The sequence below is a fragment of the Mus pahari genome, chromosome 21 (genome assembly GCF_900095145.1).
Source record: "Mus pahari chromosome 21, PAHARI_EIJ_v1.1, whole genome shotgun sequence".
NCBI classification, from domain to species: Eukaryota; Metazoa; Chordata; class Mammalia; order Rodentia; family Muridae; genus Mus; species Mus pahari.
In genome coordinates this window covers 21,913,892-21,929,719 of record NC_034610.1, presented here as the reverse complement: position 1 = coordinate 21,929,719, position 15,828 = coordinate 21,913,892, and the positions used below count along the sequence as shown (strand labels likewise).

At 49.7% G+C, this 15,828-nt stretch overlaps 1 protein-coding gene across 1 annotated transcript; it reads right to left on the bottom strand.

The window, feature by feature from the left end:
• Nucleotides 1–316: 316 nt before the first annotated feature.
• Nucleotides 317–14,727, bottom strand: Kifc1 (kinesin family member C1). Its single transcript, XM_021221156.2, has 11 exons — nucleotides 14,638–14,727; nucleotides 11,350–11,487; nucleotides 11,161–11,260; nucleotides 10,235–10,288; nucleotides 9,571–9,621; nucleotides 9,022–9,416; nucleotides 7,347–8,126; nucleotides 6,423–6,713; nucleotides 6,253–6,326; nucleotides 5,711–5,786; nucleotides 317–361 (listed from the first exon to the last, which is right to left on the bottom strand). Exons 1-11 carry the CDS (start codon nucleotides 14,725–14,727, stop codon nucleotides 317–319), a joined length of 2,094 nt encoding a protein of 697 aa, XP_021076815.1.
• Between the last annotated feature and the right edge of the window lie 1,101 nt (nucleotides 14,728–15,828).

Genomic DNA, 15,828 nt, shown 5'->3' with positions numbered 1-15,828 from the left:
CAGCACTCGGGAGGCAGAGGCAGGCAGATTTCTGAGTTCGAGGCCAGCCTGGTCTACAAAGTGAGTTCCAGGACAGCCAGGGCTACACAGAGAAACCCTATCTTGAAACACCCCCACACCCCCCCCACCCAAAAAAAAGAAAGAAAAAAGAAAAAGATTAACTTACAACAGATTTTCTTTATTTGACAGTGATTACATGTTATTCTCCCAATAAAATCATGTCTCAACCCCCACCTCACCCCCACTGAATACATATACACTAAAACAGAGACACATGCGCACTGCCTTGCAAGGAAATCAGGCTCTGGATCCGACTTCACTTCTTATTAGCCTGAGCAGTACCAATGACACACTGGTTCACCTGTGGACCAATAAACAGGGTTGGTTACACAAGATCAAGGTTTACAGATCAGAAGCCTTCCCATTCTGCCCCTGCGCTGGGCCCGCCATCTGACTCTCTGAAGTAAGGGCTACGGAAGCAGGTTCAGCCTGACCCCGGAGGGGTAGTGATGCTATGCCCACTAAGCCTAGAAGAGCCCCAAGTCTGAGAAGATGAAGCTTTAGGGTGCTGGCTAGTTTCTATGTCAACATGACACAGGCTACTCCTCATTTGAAAAGAGGGGCCCTCAACTGAGAAAATATCCCATCCGACTGGCCTGTGAGCAAGCCTTTTCTTAATCAATGATTGATGTTGGAGGATCCAACCCTACAGTGGGCCAGTGCCACCCCTGAAAAGGTGGGTTCCTAATGAGCTGTGTAAGAAAACCAGCTGAGGAAGCCAAGAGGAGCGAGCAGTAAACAGCACTCGATTATGGCCTAAAGAAGTTACTGACCTGACATCCCTGGACATGGTCTAGCCCTTTCTACTTCACCTTGCTTTTGATCTTGGAGTTTTGTCACATTATTAGAAAGCTAATAGACACCTACACAAAAACTACAATAGCAGAGAGGTCTCCATTTTCAGCAACACCCTGGACTAGACACACCAAAGTTCTCCTACAAAAATCCCGTCAAGACATTAAACTCCTTTGAAAACCAGGGCTCCTGAGGGAAAAAATCACCACAGAAGAGAACTGGAGACATAAACTACTAGGTACAGATCAAAGGGCACATGAGTGGTGGGATTGTTATCTAGTGGTAGAGAGCTTGCCCAGCCCAAGAAATGAGACAGGAGCTGAATTTAAGGCCCTCAGACTGACCAAAGATGTAGCGCTGTGACCATCGGGAACCGTGTGTGGAAAAGATGGTGTCAAGTACGTAAGCACCTATGATGCCTGCCCTCCTCATAAAAGCTATGGGCACATATGGAGTCACTCAAGATAGGAACTCAATAATGAAAACCTATAAAGGATTCAGCATCTTGAGGCTGGAGAGATGATTCAATATTTAAAAGCACTAGTTCTTGCAGAGGACCTGGGTTCAGTTGTTAGCACCTATATGGTGGCTCACAACAATCCACTACAATTCCAGGAAATCCAATGCCCTCTTCTAACCTCCTCATATACCAAGTACGAATGTGGTAAACATTCCTCCGCAGGCAAAACATTCACATAAAATACAACTTTTTTTTCTTTCTTTTTTTCTTTTTGAAACAGGATTTCTCTGTGTAGCCCTGGCTGTCCTGGAACTTACTCTGTAAATCAAGGTGGCCTCAAACTTAGAGGTCTGTCTGTCTCTGCCTCTTAGGTGCTGGGATTAAGGGCGTGTGCCACCACACACAGCTAAATATTATACATAAATAAATAGATAGATAGATAGTTAAGCCCATCATTTTGGGGCTGGAGAAGAGGTTCAGAGATTGAAAGCACAGGCTGAATTCCAAAGGACCTTGGAACCACACAGCAGCTCAGAGCTGTCTGTAACTTCAGTACCAGAGAATGCAGCCTCCTCTCCTGGCTTCCACAGGCACCAGGCACACATAGTGCACAGATATGCAAGCACACAAAATACTTATCAAAAAAGAACTGCATGCACCTTTTCCTATACACTATGTCTGCATGCATGTTTCCCTACACAACATGTTCACCTCAGCCCAGCACATTCCCATGTCAGCGTCCTTCACAATGTGTCCTTGACCAACTGAAGGTCTCTGCTAACGCTGCATTGAACAAGTCTACTTGGTGACATTTTTTTTTTCAATAGTTAGGTAATCTTTCCCACATTTTAGCAATTATGTATTTTACAGTTAGTCCACACCTTTAAAGCTTAACAGGCTACAGCTATTCCAGCTCTGCACACCTCATGCCCCTGCTTTCCCAGTGCTCACAGACTGACCCACAACAGCGTCTGAGGAATGCTTTTATTTGGTAAGGGCTTCTTTGTAAAAGTCAGTAGTAATGAATACTGATTAGAACTCACCATTTTAAAACCCTCTAACAAAATAATGGATGTAGAATTACTATTTCATAAACTCACTACTGAGAGCCAATGAGCCTGGACATAGGTCCAGGCCTCAGCAATGGAGGCAGGTGGGAGAGGAGCTCCAGGCGAGCCTAGGCTTCCTGGGACCTGCCTCACAGGAAAAGAGAGAGAGAGATGAGTGGAGGAGGAGGCGGCTCAGGGATAGAGCACTTGCTGAACACACACAAGGCTCTGGGAGATCTCTAACACCACCAAAAAAGAAAAAAGGAAAAAAAAGTTAAGCAAATACTTAATAATAAATGTAGAACTAGACTGGGTACTTATGATGTAACAGGTACACCAATTGTCCCAGCTATTAAGTAGGTCAAGACTTTGGACTAGAATTACCAATCTAACCAAACCAAATCCGTAACTACCAAACAGCAAAACTCTGAGGGGAAGAGTGAGCAACCAGAGTCTGAATATGGTGTACTATCAGGGCAGAGACATTCTACCTCAAATAAACACAGCTACATGAGGCATGGCCCCACAACACAGTACAGTAAACAAGGATTCCCAGCAAACAGACCCATCTCCTCCAAGTGAGAGGAATGGCCACAGTAGCCAAACCTGACACACAGACCTTCTGAGGTGGCTGAAGTGGACATCACAAGCATGGCCAGGGAAGCGGCACTACCTCCAGCACTTGGGAGGGGGAGGTAGATCAGCGTCGCAGGCTACTTCATCACTCTATGAACCCACAGATTGTGTGGTTTACTGAAAAGAACCTGTTTAGTTGAGGTGTGGCTCAGCCTTTGCACACACCTCTAATCCCTCTGGCTGGGATGCACTCACCCTTAGTACACTCTTTTAATCTCAAACAATGAAGGTAAAGTTTGTTTGAAAGTGATGTCTCATTGAGTGGCAGACAAAGTGACACATCAGAGAAAGACTTGACAGAATAGGATCTGCCCGACTCAGGAGAACAGAGAGGAAGAGGGGCTACTTAAGAGGGCAGTGCAGAGAGAGAAGTGGAGAAAGGCAGTTTTACTGCGACAGTTATGCAGAGATGGTGCAGAGAGAGAACAAGCTGGACACAGGTGAAGACAGAGGAGCCAGAGAATGAGAAGGAGACAGAAGATTAGAACAGATTGCCAGAGTTAGTATGAGGCCAAGCAGAGCCATTCAGGAGAAGCTGAGGGAAGTCAGATTCATCAGTCATCTGAGAGAGGAGTTTCAGCCAGCACAGCTGAGTTGAACCAGCCAAAGTTCAGAATTAAGTCTCAGGAGCTGAAAACATTCTAGGCCTGGATTAGACTGAAGGAAAGCTAGAAGCTTCCAGGGCCAGGACCAGGTTAGCAGACGGGGGCAGTAAATCCCAGAGACAACAGGAGAATAAAAGTTATATTTAGGAACTGGAGAGATGGCTCAGTAGTTAAGAGCACTGGCTGCTCTTCCAGAGGATCTGGGTTCAATTCCCAGCACCTACATCACAGTTCACAACTGCCTGTAGCTCTAATTCTAGGTGATCTGGTACCTTCAAACATACATGCAGGCAAAACACCAATACACATAAAATAAAAATAAATAAATCGTAAAAAGCATGAGAAGCCGACTTAACATCCCTCCTGCCCCATACAGGGCTGACATTAACATATAGGATGTTAGGGCTAGGGGCAGCAAACTAGCTCAGGATGCTTGCCATCAAATGTGATGACATGACCACCTAAGTCAGATCTCTAGGCCACAAGGAAGGAGAGAAACAAGCCCTGCAATCCTACAAGTTATCCTCTAAGCACACACGAGTAACTTACGATTCACTTCTTTTATATGCAGGGTGCCTGGCGCCTGCAGTAGCAGTCCCTAGAACTAGAGCTAGATGTCAGGGTGTCAGGCTGGGTGGGGCTCGGGTCCTCTGCAAGAGCGGCAAGTGCCCTTAGCCACCGAGCCATCTGTGGAACCTGTAAAACACTTTAAAGCTGTCCCCCACCTCCTTTTAGAGACAGTATCTAAGTCACCCTGGCCGGCCTGGAGCTCACTCTGCAGACCAGGGTGGCCTCGAACTTACAGCCTCAGCCCACCAAGTACTGGGACAAAAAATGTGTGCTACCATATATGGCTCAAACCTGCTCATTAGCTTTGAGAAATTAGGCTAGTCACATAGCTCGTGCTTACTGTGACAAGGACCCGGTTTAAGCCCTGACAGGTGATAAACAGGCCAAGTAATTTTCCAGGCAGCTCGGTGGAGGTGTTAACATGCCTGACCACCCTGCCTGGAAGAGGGCATCCAGTCATGATCAGACACCAAGTTAAGTCAGAGCTCAAAAAGTTCTTCTACCTGCAGGAGAAGGGGAAACCAGGAGAAAAATGACCCACCAAGGTAGATAGTATTGAACCTGAGGCCTGCTCACGCCTACAATAGAGGAGGTCATGGGTACTGTCTAGCCCTAGTGAGGTTTAGAATTCCAATGTCTGTTTGGGAAAATTTCAAAACTCTGTACAAGTCCTTTGTTCTGGCAATTCCATTCCAAGGCACACTTCGCATGACAGATGTAACTGGAAAATACACAAAGGTGTCCTGGGAGCCTTGTCTGCAATCAGAACAAGGTGGAAATGCACCAGCCCAGCAGTGGGCACTGGAGAGGACACTTTGGTAGAGTCCTACACAGAACTAAAAGTAACTTGCAACCCCAGTGCGGTGGGAGTAATCTTCGGGCCGTTCTGAAGAGCAAAGCAGCAAGGGACAAGAGCACACAGACAGGAGAGGTCTCAGAGCACGGACAGAACTGCTTCTTGTAATACAGTCCTGACTGGTTATTTCTTCTAAACATATTAATTCAAATGCCAGCAGTTAAAAATGGAATCAGGTGGGCAGTACCCAAGATGCCTAGCAAGTTTAAATTCTTTCTGGATAGATGTGCCCTAGCTTCAACAGGAGGCATGATGGAGATGCTGCTAAGCAGCCAGGAGTCCTGACAGTGTGGGCAGATGTGATGGTTCACAGAAGAATGGCCCCATACATAGGCTCATGTACTGAATACTCAGGCCCCAGTTGGTGGAGAGAAGTGGAGACTGTTTGGAGAGGATTAGGAGGTGTGGCCTTCCCAGAGAAGGGTATGTGTGTTTGCGGGGAGGAGGGGCTCTGAATGCATTTAACTCCCAGTCTCTCTGCCTCATGGTTGGGTCTCAAGATGTGGGCTTCAGCTACTGCTCCAACCTTCCCTGCCTGCCTGCCTACTGCCTTGTTCCATTACCATGATAGTCATGGACTCTAACCCTCTGAAACTATAAGTCCCCAATAAACTCTTAAGTTCTTTGGTCACAATGTCTTGTCACAAGAATAGAAAACTATGCAGAATAGTCATTGTACCTTGGAAGCGAAACGTAGTGAATTTAGAGACTCGGAGACATTCTCTTCCAGAGGAGAAATATTCACAAACATGAGCCTGTGGAAAGAAAAGGATCCAAGCCCACATCAGTGGTCTGCCAAGCACATATACAGTTATCTCTCTCCTCCTCGTCTTCAGACTGTAGTTCCTTTAAGATTTTTTTTATTTATTTTTTTCGAGACAGGGTTTCTCTGTATAGCCCTGGCTGTCCTGGAACTCACTTTGTAGACCAGGCTGGCCTCGAACTCAGAAATCAGCCTGCCTCTGCCTCCCAAGTGCTGGGATTAAAGGCGTGTGACACCTAGCCTGGCTCTTAAGATTTATTTTTATCTATTTAAGTACACTCTAGCTGTCTTCAGACACACCAGCAGAGGGCATCTGATCCCATTACAGATGGTTGTGAGCCACCATGTGGTTTCTGGGATTTGAATTCAGGATCTCTGGAAAAGCAGTCAGTGCTCTTAACTGCTGAACCATCTCTCCAGCCCCCTTATAGTCCTTTCAATGTTTCCCTTCTACTCACATCTTGGCACTGCCACCCAGAGAGTTCTGCAGCAGATAGGTAAGCTTGCTGTTTCTGTAAGGCACGTGAGACTCCTGGAGGGTTAAGGGCACAGTCAGTTAGGACACAGCAGGATTCTCACAGTTACGCCATGGCCCCCTCACCTTACCTGCCCATACATCCATTCCTACCTTATTGCTCAGGGCCATTATGACCAGTCCCAGTGTAGACAGACTGCTGTTAATGGCCTGTGTTTCCCGAAGACGATCACGCTCCCCAGGGCCTAGGGGTATGCCAGGGTCTAGCCGCTCACTCCCAGCTAGGTCCACAAGGTTGAGGGGAGCGCCACATTGCAGGCCCCGAGCTACATGTTCTCCAGAAATCTGCAGCTGGAACACACTGTGACTGCGTGATGATCTCTCATTCTGGGCAGTGCGGGCCACAGCCCGGTTCTGGTGAGCCAAATGGAGCAGAGCCTCCACCTAGGGATGGGATTAACAGATAGGCAGTCAGAGCTAGGACATGCTGGCGAGATGTGTCCTTGCCCTTCTGGAGCAAAACCACAGAGCAGCAGAATTAGTTAGTGTGTGCACATTTAGACAGAACCCAGACTGGGTCTTAACATACAAGCCTGTAATCCAGCTGCTTGGGAAGCTGAGGACAAGAACTAGATGTTCAAAAATCTCCTTGAGATACAGAGGGAGCATCTCCAGGGTTCTTGTAAGGCCAGGTGTAGTGGCTTAGGCCTATAGTCCCAGCAATCCGGAGGCTGAGACAGGTCTGTCTTGAGTTCTAACTAAGGCAGCCAGGGCTACAGTGCAATGCTCTCAAAAAGAATAAAAGGACAGACAACCCGAGAGGCCTCACTGCCCGACGACCTCCAGAGGCACAACGGAGCAGCTAGCTCCTAGGAGCCCCGAGTCAGCAGTCAGGTAAGCAGCCTGGCTGGGTGAACTGGCAGTGTTAACAGCAGGAAGTGAGCCCCGAGACTCACCTGGCAGAGTGTGTCAACCCTCTCCACTCCTCCTCGCAGCCCACCCTCCCAGCCCACCCTCCCAGCCCATCCCCGTCCCTGCTGAGCTTCTGCCCACTCCTCTGGCTCAGTTCCTACTTGCCTCTTTCTCACAGGAAACAGGGACATATCGTGCATTGGTGACAGTAAGCTCCTCACTCCCTGGGCTTGCCCGACGAATCTCACACTCGCCCCCTTGTCCCTTGCGGGTCCCAGTTGCTAGCAGGTCTCGAACGGTCTCATTGTAGATCTCTACGTAACTCGCCACAAAACTGTATGTCCAGCCCTGGCCACTCATCTCCTGGGCCACAGAGAACAGATGCCGCATGGCCCGAGGGATCAGTCCTTCCAATTGGGGGTCTCCCCTAGGCCCACCTTCCATAGTGAAGGTCTTGCCACTGCCTGTCTGTCCATAGGCAAAAATGCACACAGGGTAGCCATCCAGTGCTGACTGGACAAGCATGGAGATCTCCTCAAACACTTCCTCCTGTTTGCTTCCTGGTGGGAACACCCGATCAAAGGAGAAATCATGACGGGTACTGGGTGCCGGAGCCCCAGTCAGGGTGGAGCGCCGATCGTCAGACCGTGAGAGGCTAAGGCGAGTTGGGGGATCAGAGGGTCCAGCAGGGCCAGGAGGAAACACGAGGAAGCCAGGAGATGGAGTGGATTCCCCTGCGAGGACAGGGCGCACGCGGCAGAACACCCGGATATTGCCCTTCAGTTCCTGCAGCTGGTTGTGGAGTCGTCGCCGCTCCATCTCTAACCCATAGAGCCGGTCTCCTTGCTCAGCCAGTAAGGTCACCTGGGCTTCAGTCTTCTGCCGAAGACACACCACCTCTTCTTGGCTGCTTGACAGAGCTGCTTCTGCGGCCTGAAACCTCCTCTGTTCAGAGCAGAGAGACAGAGGGTGAGATGCAAACAGTTAGGGGAAGTCTTGTGCCAAGATGGGGCACAGGGACTTTGCAGTCTGGGAAAGAAAGAGGTAAGACAGTAGGGGGTGGGGTGGGGTGTCCCATGGTCTTCAGAGATCTCAGTAATCTTACACTTGATGTAAAAGCAGAAGGACCTAAGTTACAATTCCTACCACCCATGGTTTAAAAGAGAAAAAGAAGCTAGACCTGGGGCTGGGGAGATGGCTCAGTGGGTAAGAGCACTGACTGCTCTTCTGAAGGTCCTGAGTTCAAATCCCAGCAACCACATGGTGGCTCCCAACCACCGGTAATGAGATCTGATGCCCTCTTCTGGTGCGTCTGAAGTCAGTTACAGTGTACCTATGTATAATAATAAATAAATTATAAAAAAAGAAGAAGCTAGGCCTGGCTGTGTGTGCATGTAATCCCAGTGTGAGGGTCAGAGGGAGGGAGAGCCTGGGACCTGGCTGGCCCAGCCAGAGGTGTGAGTCTCAGTAACTGCCAGCCCTGGTGCCAAGGAGAGAAAGAGAAGAAAACAAAGTCCCAGCACTAGGAGGAGTGAAAGGGGACATCTAGGAAGCTCTCTCAGAGCAACACTAAGACACAGGAGTGAGCTAGGCAAGGCGGACATGCTCTTCCCAAGTGCCTGAGAGGCAGCCACGCCACACCACGCAGCCTCCTGGTACTCAGCAGAGCTCACACACTTGGGAAGAGGGACAGAGTGAGGGGCGAGGGCAGCAGTGTGAGGAGCTGCTCAGGCCCAGTGCAGACACCCTGCTGGAGAGAGCAGGCCTACTGAGGCTTCAGGGGAGCCTGAAGAGAGGCGTGGACTCTGCTAGGGAGGGTCACCGGTGAGGCTGGCCTTACCTCCCGCTCCTCCAGTTGAGTGCTCAGTGTGTTCCGCTCCTCCTGCAATTGCAGCTGCTCTCTCTGAAGCTCCTGAACCAGCCTTTCCGTGGTACCCAGACATTCCTCCAGCTCCAAGACACGGGCACTCAGCGTCTCCAGTCTCTGCTGGTCCTGCTCAGCTCGGGTGCGAACACTGGCCAGCTCCCCTTCCAGGGTGTTCCGCTCTGTCCCCAGGGTCGTGGCCTGCTCCTGGACTTCTCTGAGTTGCTCCCGAAGCCCTCGGTTCTCCTGGTCCAGCGTTTGGGTCTTCTCCCGATAGCGTTTCAACTCTTCATTGAGGTCACACAACTGGCCCTTCAGGTCCCAGGCAGGGCGTTTGCCAGGTCTCTTCCCTACCACGGGAGCAGTGGATGCTAACATGGGCACGCAAGGGGCAAACACAGGTCAGGAGCCTTGGCCTTCTGCCCTTCAGTCTCCATCCCTCAGCTACCTCTTTCATCTCCTGACAGGAAGATAGAAGATGACGCTTCCTAGGCACCCCCCCCCCAAGGTTTATATGTCACCTACTGGCAGGCTTCTGGGCAGGAGCAGCGGGAGCTGGCTTCTGGTTCCTCAGCACTAGAGAAGTAGAATGGACATGGAGTTAAAGGCTGGACAAATTGGACATAGGACACACCTGTAACCGAGCCCTAGGAGGCTGATGTGAGCCACAGTGAAAAACCATGAAACCCCACAAAGCTGTGAGCAGGCTGAGCACCTGCTGCTCTCACAGACCTCAGACCTGGATCCCATCATTTTTGTCAGGAGACTCATGCCACTGAAACTCTAGCTCCAGAGGATCCAGTGCGCGTGCGTGCGTGCGTGCGTGCATGCGTGTGTGTGTTCAGGTACATACACATAAAGTAAAATAATAAAAAAATAAACATTTTAAAACAAGCCAGGCGTGGTGGCTCATGCCTTTAATCCCAGCACTCAGGAGGCAGAGGAAAGGGGATTTCTGAGTTCCAGGACAGCCAGGGCTATACAGAGAAACCCTGTCTCAAAAAAACAAAACAAAAATTTTTTTTAAAACATCAGACTCAAGGGCTTTGTTTCCTAATGTGCAAGTTCCTAGACGTGATCCCAACACGAGCCCTCCCCTAAAAGACTTGTAGGACCAGAGCCCCTCCATCACCACTGTCGTTACATGGACCAGAGCCCTCCCTGGCCAGCGCAGCTTAAGCACTATTACCTGTACCAACAGTAGAGCACCCACGAGGTCCTGTCTTCTTAGGGCCTTTCTGAGCTGTCCGAGGATGGGAAAAACGAGATGGTACAACACTTACTTAGGTGGCATGCAATGGCATGTATGTACGTTAAAGGGTTGGAAACAAGATGACTCTCCTTGGGGGCAGGAGAGCTGGCTCAGAGGTAAAGAGCACTGACTGCTCTTCCAGACGTCCTAAGTTCAATTCCCAGCAAGCATTTGGTGGCTCACAACCATGTTTAGTGGGATCTGATGCCCTCTGCTGATGAGTCTGAAGAGAACAGAAGTGTACTCATATACATAAAAGAAATAAGTGGGGCTGGAGAGATGGCTCAGCGGTTAAGAGCACTGACTGCTCTTCCAAAGGTCCTGAGTTCAAATCCCAGCAACCACATGATGGCTCACAACCATCCGTCATGAGATCTATGCCCTCTTCTGGTGTGTCTGAAAACAACTACAGTGTACTTACATATAATAAATAAATAAATCTTTAAAAAGAAAAAAAAAAAAGAAATAAGTGACTCTCCTGTCCTTGTCCTTACAGTGTCTGGCCAGCTCCTAACGCCCATCTAGGACCAGGAACAACTCACTATGCTCATAGTGAATGAGTGAAAAGCCTGAGCAGCCTAAGCCGGCCGTGCTGTGCACGAAGTGTGCTGTTAGCAGTTCACACTTGCTCCCTCACACTCGTCTACTCAGGCTCTTCCCTAGCAAGCACAGCAGCCTGGAAGAACCAGGCGTCCCAGACAAGAGGCGGCAAGTACGAACGCCACCGAACAACCTTTGTGCCTTTGGAGTTCTGAACTAAGTGCAAGGGGATTATCCACTCAGAAACAAACACAGATGGAAAGAAAAGAGGGAGAGACCAGTACATCTCCACACCCTTGGTCCCACCCACCCCCACAGCCCACCTGCAGTGTGGCCCTGGGTCTGTGACACTGTGCTAAGGAGTGGTCCTCTGGGACGGGATGTGTCAACTTTGGTCACTGCAGCCATGCCTCGTGCCCGTTTCTGGGGAGAGATTGAAGATGGGTTTCCATAGTGACCGGTCTGTATCCCTCCCCGCCTTTCTTACTCTATGCATTCAAAACATCTCTCACCTTTGCAGGCTCCGAGGCATCCTCCATCTGGCCAGGACCCCTCTTGAGCCTGCTTGCTGACAGGGGCAGTTGGGAGGAGTGCTTGACCAGGCTTGGCTTCAGCTCGATGTTCCTCTTCACTTCCAACAAAGGTGGCCGCTGTTGAGAAAAAAAAGACAGAGTCTTTTTTCTTTTGTTTTGTTTTCTTTTTTTTTTTTTTTCTTTTTAGAGACAGGGTTTCTCTGTGAAGCCCCCGCTGTCCTGGAACTTGCTCAGGATTGGCCTCAATTTCACATAGATCCATCTGCCTCTGCCTCCCAAGCCCCTGGATTAAAGGTGTGCACCACCACACCCTGATGGCAAAGAGACTCTTAAGAACAAGACAGGCCAGGCAGTAGTGGCTCGGCCTTCCAGTTAGAGCTGGGACCTGGAAGAAAAGAGAGGGACACTTGTCGGGAGGAGCGAGCTGTTTACTGAGTGCAGCTGTAAATGTTTCATCTGGGCCCGATTTTAAACTAATGCTCCACATGGGGGAAGGCAGACAACATGAGGTGAAATGGCGTTCTAAGGTCAGATGTGTTCACCATGCACATGCGAGACCAGTGGAGGCCAAGAAGAGGCTGTCAGAATCCTGAAAGACTGTTGTTGGCTACCATGTCCTGGGATCCAGTTCAGGTTCTCAAGCTTGGCAGCAAGCGGGACAAGCTCTCACTTGCCAGCCCTTTAAGGTACTTTCAGTAGCAATCTGGAGGGTAAGAGCTGGCTTCTTAAGTGTGGCTCAAAGACAAGCATTCTAGTATAGCAAAAAGAGGTACACATGCAAATAAACATCAGTGTCCTATTCAGATCAGCACAGAGACTCAGCAGACAGGGAGAGCAAACAGACAAGGGGAAGGAAGAGACCGCTGGCCGCTATGAGGAAGCAGAGCGCAGAGGGCTGAGTTAGGAGAATCTGACAGATGTGAAGACCTGAACTGTGAGCCACATGAAGCAGCCCCATGCCCAGGAACGGAAAAAGTGGGATCACAAGTTTGAGGCTGGTCTGGCTGACCTTGTGGGGGTTAACTGTGAACATTTGAAAATGAGGTGGGGGGGCTGGAGAGATGGTTCAGTGGTTAAGAGCACTCATTGGCTGTTCTTCCAGGAGTCCAGAGTTCAATTCCCAGCAACCACATGATGGTTCACAACCATCTATGATGCCCTCTTCTGGAACGAAGGTGTACATGCAGATAGAGCACATATATACATAAAATAAATAAGTCATTAAAAAAATGTAAAAAAAGAATAAAATAAAATGAGCCAGGTAGTGGTGGTGCACGCCTTTAATCCCAGCACTTGGGAGGCAGAGACAGGCAGATTTCTGAGTTTGAGGTCAGCCTGGTCTACAGAGTGAGTTCCAGGACAGCCAGGGCTACACAAAGAAACCCTGTCTCAAAAAAAAAAAAAAAAAAGCTGTCCTGGCCATCCATCCATAAAATTCCAGGTCAGCCTGGGCTACATGGATGGGGTGGGGTTAGGGGCTGAAGCACCTCTATAACCAATTCCTTAGCTGCCACAGCCACATGCATCCCAGGCTAAGCCAGGAGTGAGGCAGAGTTTGTAGAGAACAATGTTACACCATAATGTCAAGAAAGTCAACCCTTGACAGTGATGTTTAAAAATAAATGATGTTCACTAAATTGGTTCTCATACTTCCTAAAAAGAAAATAAACAACAAGAAAGCCAGGAGCAGTGATCCCAATGCTCTGGAGGCACTGCTTCTGTGGGTCTTTGAGTTCGAGACCAGTTCTAGACTAGCCAAAGTAACATGGTAAGACCTTGTTTCAAAAAACAAAAACCCAACTTTATTACTGAGTAATTGAAAAGCACTACCTTTTGTGTTTTTCATGCTTTTTCTGGACAACTCTAACCAGTATAAATCCCTGCGGTAAAGGGAGACACAATGACCCCCATCTCTCAGACACACTTAACACTCAGTACAGCTGGACAGTGGTGGCACACTCCTCTAATCCCAGCACTTGGGAGACAGAGACAGGTAGATCTCTGAGTTCTAGGACAGCCAGGGTTACACAGGGAAAACAACTATCAGCCCCAAAAACCCAACAAACAAAACAACTAATAATCATCATCATCATCATCAGCAGCAGCAGCAGCAGCAGCAGCCGGGCAAACGCGGCTGTTTCTTTTGGGTTTGTTTTCCTCTTTTTTTTTTTTTTTGAAACAATGTATCAGTAGCCTGCTGCACAGGTGACCTCAGGAGGGTTCGACCCTTTTGGTTCAGGGGATTATAGATCCAGGGGTTTCTTGGATGCTCGCCTAGCACTGCACCACAGACCTCTTCCTTCCGGTTTTAACTCTCCACACCTTAGTTAATGTCGCCCCTCCTAGCTTTCTTCTTCCCCTTCCATCTGCTTGAACCTTTATAGTCTCACCCCCTCCCAATAGAGATACAAATTGTATTATGCCTGTCTCCCCAGGGACTGTCAGCTCAGGGTAGCTGGGACTCCCGTCTCCTACATAAGTATAACTGTGCAGGGCCAGAGGATGCTTTGCAAATACTGCATGAACAAATCTGAGAAAAAACTTCTTTTTTAGTGTCACCTGTCACAGTGCCTCCCTTTTGGCTGTGAGTATACCAGAAAGTCTCTCCAAGCTGAACACCACACCGACTGTGGGTCAGTCTAGACTGAAATAAACAAAGAATGCAGGCCGGCCTTTCCTGACACTAGAGAGATCAATCCATTAATTGCCACACACATACACCTCAGATGGTTGTGGTGGAGAAGGGCGTCCATAAACTAGTCAGCAGTCCAAATGGGCAAAAGAAAGAGGCAGGCGAGGGAATAAGGATCCTTTGGGTTGATGCCCCCATTTCTCCTCTCCCCTTCCTCTATCCCGATCCAGCAGCAACACAACAGGACATCAGCAAGAAATGTACTTTGCGGACAAGCGACAAGGCCTCTCTCAGAACCCACGCTTCTCCCACAAGGCGATCTGTAATAACTGAGAAGCACAAACATGTCGAATCCGCTTCAGAACTCGAAATGGGAAATGCTAGAGAGGGAGAAGGGACAAGGGATGGTCGCGCCTGCACGACAGGAATGGCGGGCCAACGTCGCAGCGACCGTCCTGGGGCCTCGCCGTGTGTATGTCGCCCGCACTGGCCGGGCCGCTGATGTCCCGGGCGCGAGGCGGTGCGACCCTCCCCTTGCAGGACGGCTTGCCCCGACCGGTCCCCAGGCCGCGGGTCTCCGGGCGGCCGGCCTGCGTCCTCCGCCCTTGGCGCGAGGCCGTCTCCGCCGCACTCACCTGCGCCTGCACGTCCATGGTGGTCCGCACAGGACGAGATGCAAAGGCAGCAGGCAGGGTGCCGGTGTCCCGAGACCCGCGTCCTCTCATGGGCTCGCGCCGCAAAACGCGGGAGCCGAGGCCGCCCAGGAGCCAGGCCAATCCGCCACACCCGCCACTTTCAAATTTCAACCGCCGCGCAGTCAACTCACCGCTCAATCCGCAGAGGCCAATCCGCGCCGGCGCCGCGGTCGTGAGCCAATCACGGTGCCTTCCGCCTCCGGGGCCACGCCCCCCGAGTCGCGACTCTTCTGGTCCGCCGGAGCGTGAGAACTAGACCCCTTGGATCCTACTTCCGGATCCGCTCTTCCTCTTTTCTCCCTCTCCCCCTCCGGAGCGCGGAGCTCCTTTTCCTGACGCCTCTGGGGGCGTCAGAAGTGCGCGTGTGTGGAGGAGTGGGGTGGGGGAGGCAATACGCATGTGCAAAGGTGCCTGAGCGGGGTCGGGGCGGAGCGAGCGCCACCTAGCGGATGCTGCTGAACCTGCACACCTCCTCGCCGACCCTGTAGACTGGAGACTGTTCCACCGAGGTCGCTCTTGGTTGACTTGCTCAGGTCCGAAAAGTGGGAGCTGGTTGATGGCGCTGACCTGTTCTCAGAGAAGGAAAAAAGTAAAAGAAAAAGGTGGAGCCCATATCTGGAGATGTAATAAACGCATAATCTAGAGCAGGGCCGGGAGGTGAGCAAACTGGTTATCCCTGAAACTCATATAATGTGGAAGGTGAGGACTGATTCACCACAAAGTTTTCTGTGCCCCTGCCGCTCCCAATAATATGTATTATACATAAACAATATATATTATATACGTAAACATATATCTTTAAATATATAAATAATATATACTCAATAATACCTATTATATATAAGCATATATATATAAATAATATATAAATTACATAAAAATCTATTTTGTTTTTTTTGAGATTGGGTTTCTCTATGTAGCCCTGACTGTCTTGGAATTCTATTTGTAGAACAGACTGGCCTTGAACTCAGAGAAGCCAGGGCTAGCCTGTGCCACCATGCCCAGGTCAGTATACAATCTTTTAGATGAAAAAAAGCAAAACAAAACTAGAAGGGTTGGTGGCAGACGCCTTTAAACCCAGTTCTCAGTACTCAGAATGCAGAGGCAGACAGATTTCTTGAGTTCAAGGCC

Bases quoted from the DNA above. Each gene is read 5' to 3' on its own strand.
- Kifc1 (XM_021221156.2), bottom strand. From the start codon at position 14,727: ATGAGAGGACGCGGGTCTCGGGACACCGGCACCCTGCCTGCTGCCTTT. The intron at 9,622-10,234 runs GTAATAGTGCTT...CTACTTCTCTAG, and splicing joins GTGCTCTACTGTTGGTACAG to TGCTGAGGAACCAGAAGCCA. The intron at 6,327-6,422 runs GTAGGAATGGAT...TTAACCCTCCAG, and splicing joins TAATGGCCCTGAGCAATAAG to GAGTCTCACGTGCCTTACAG.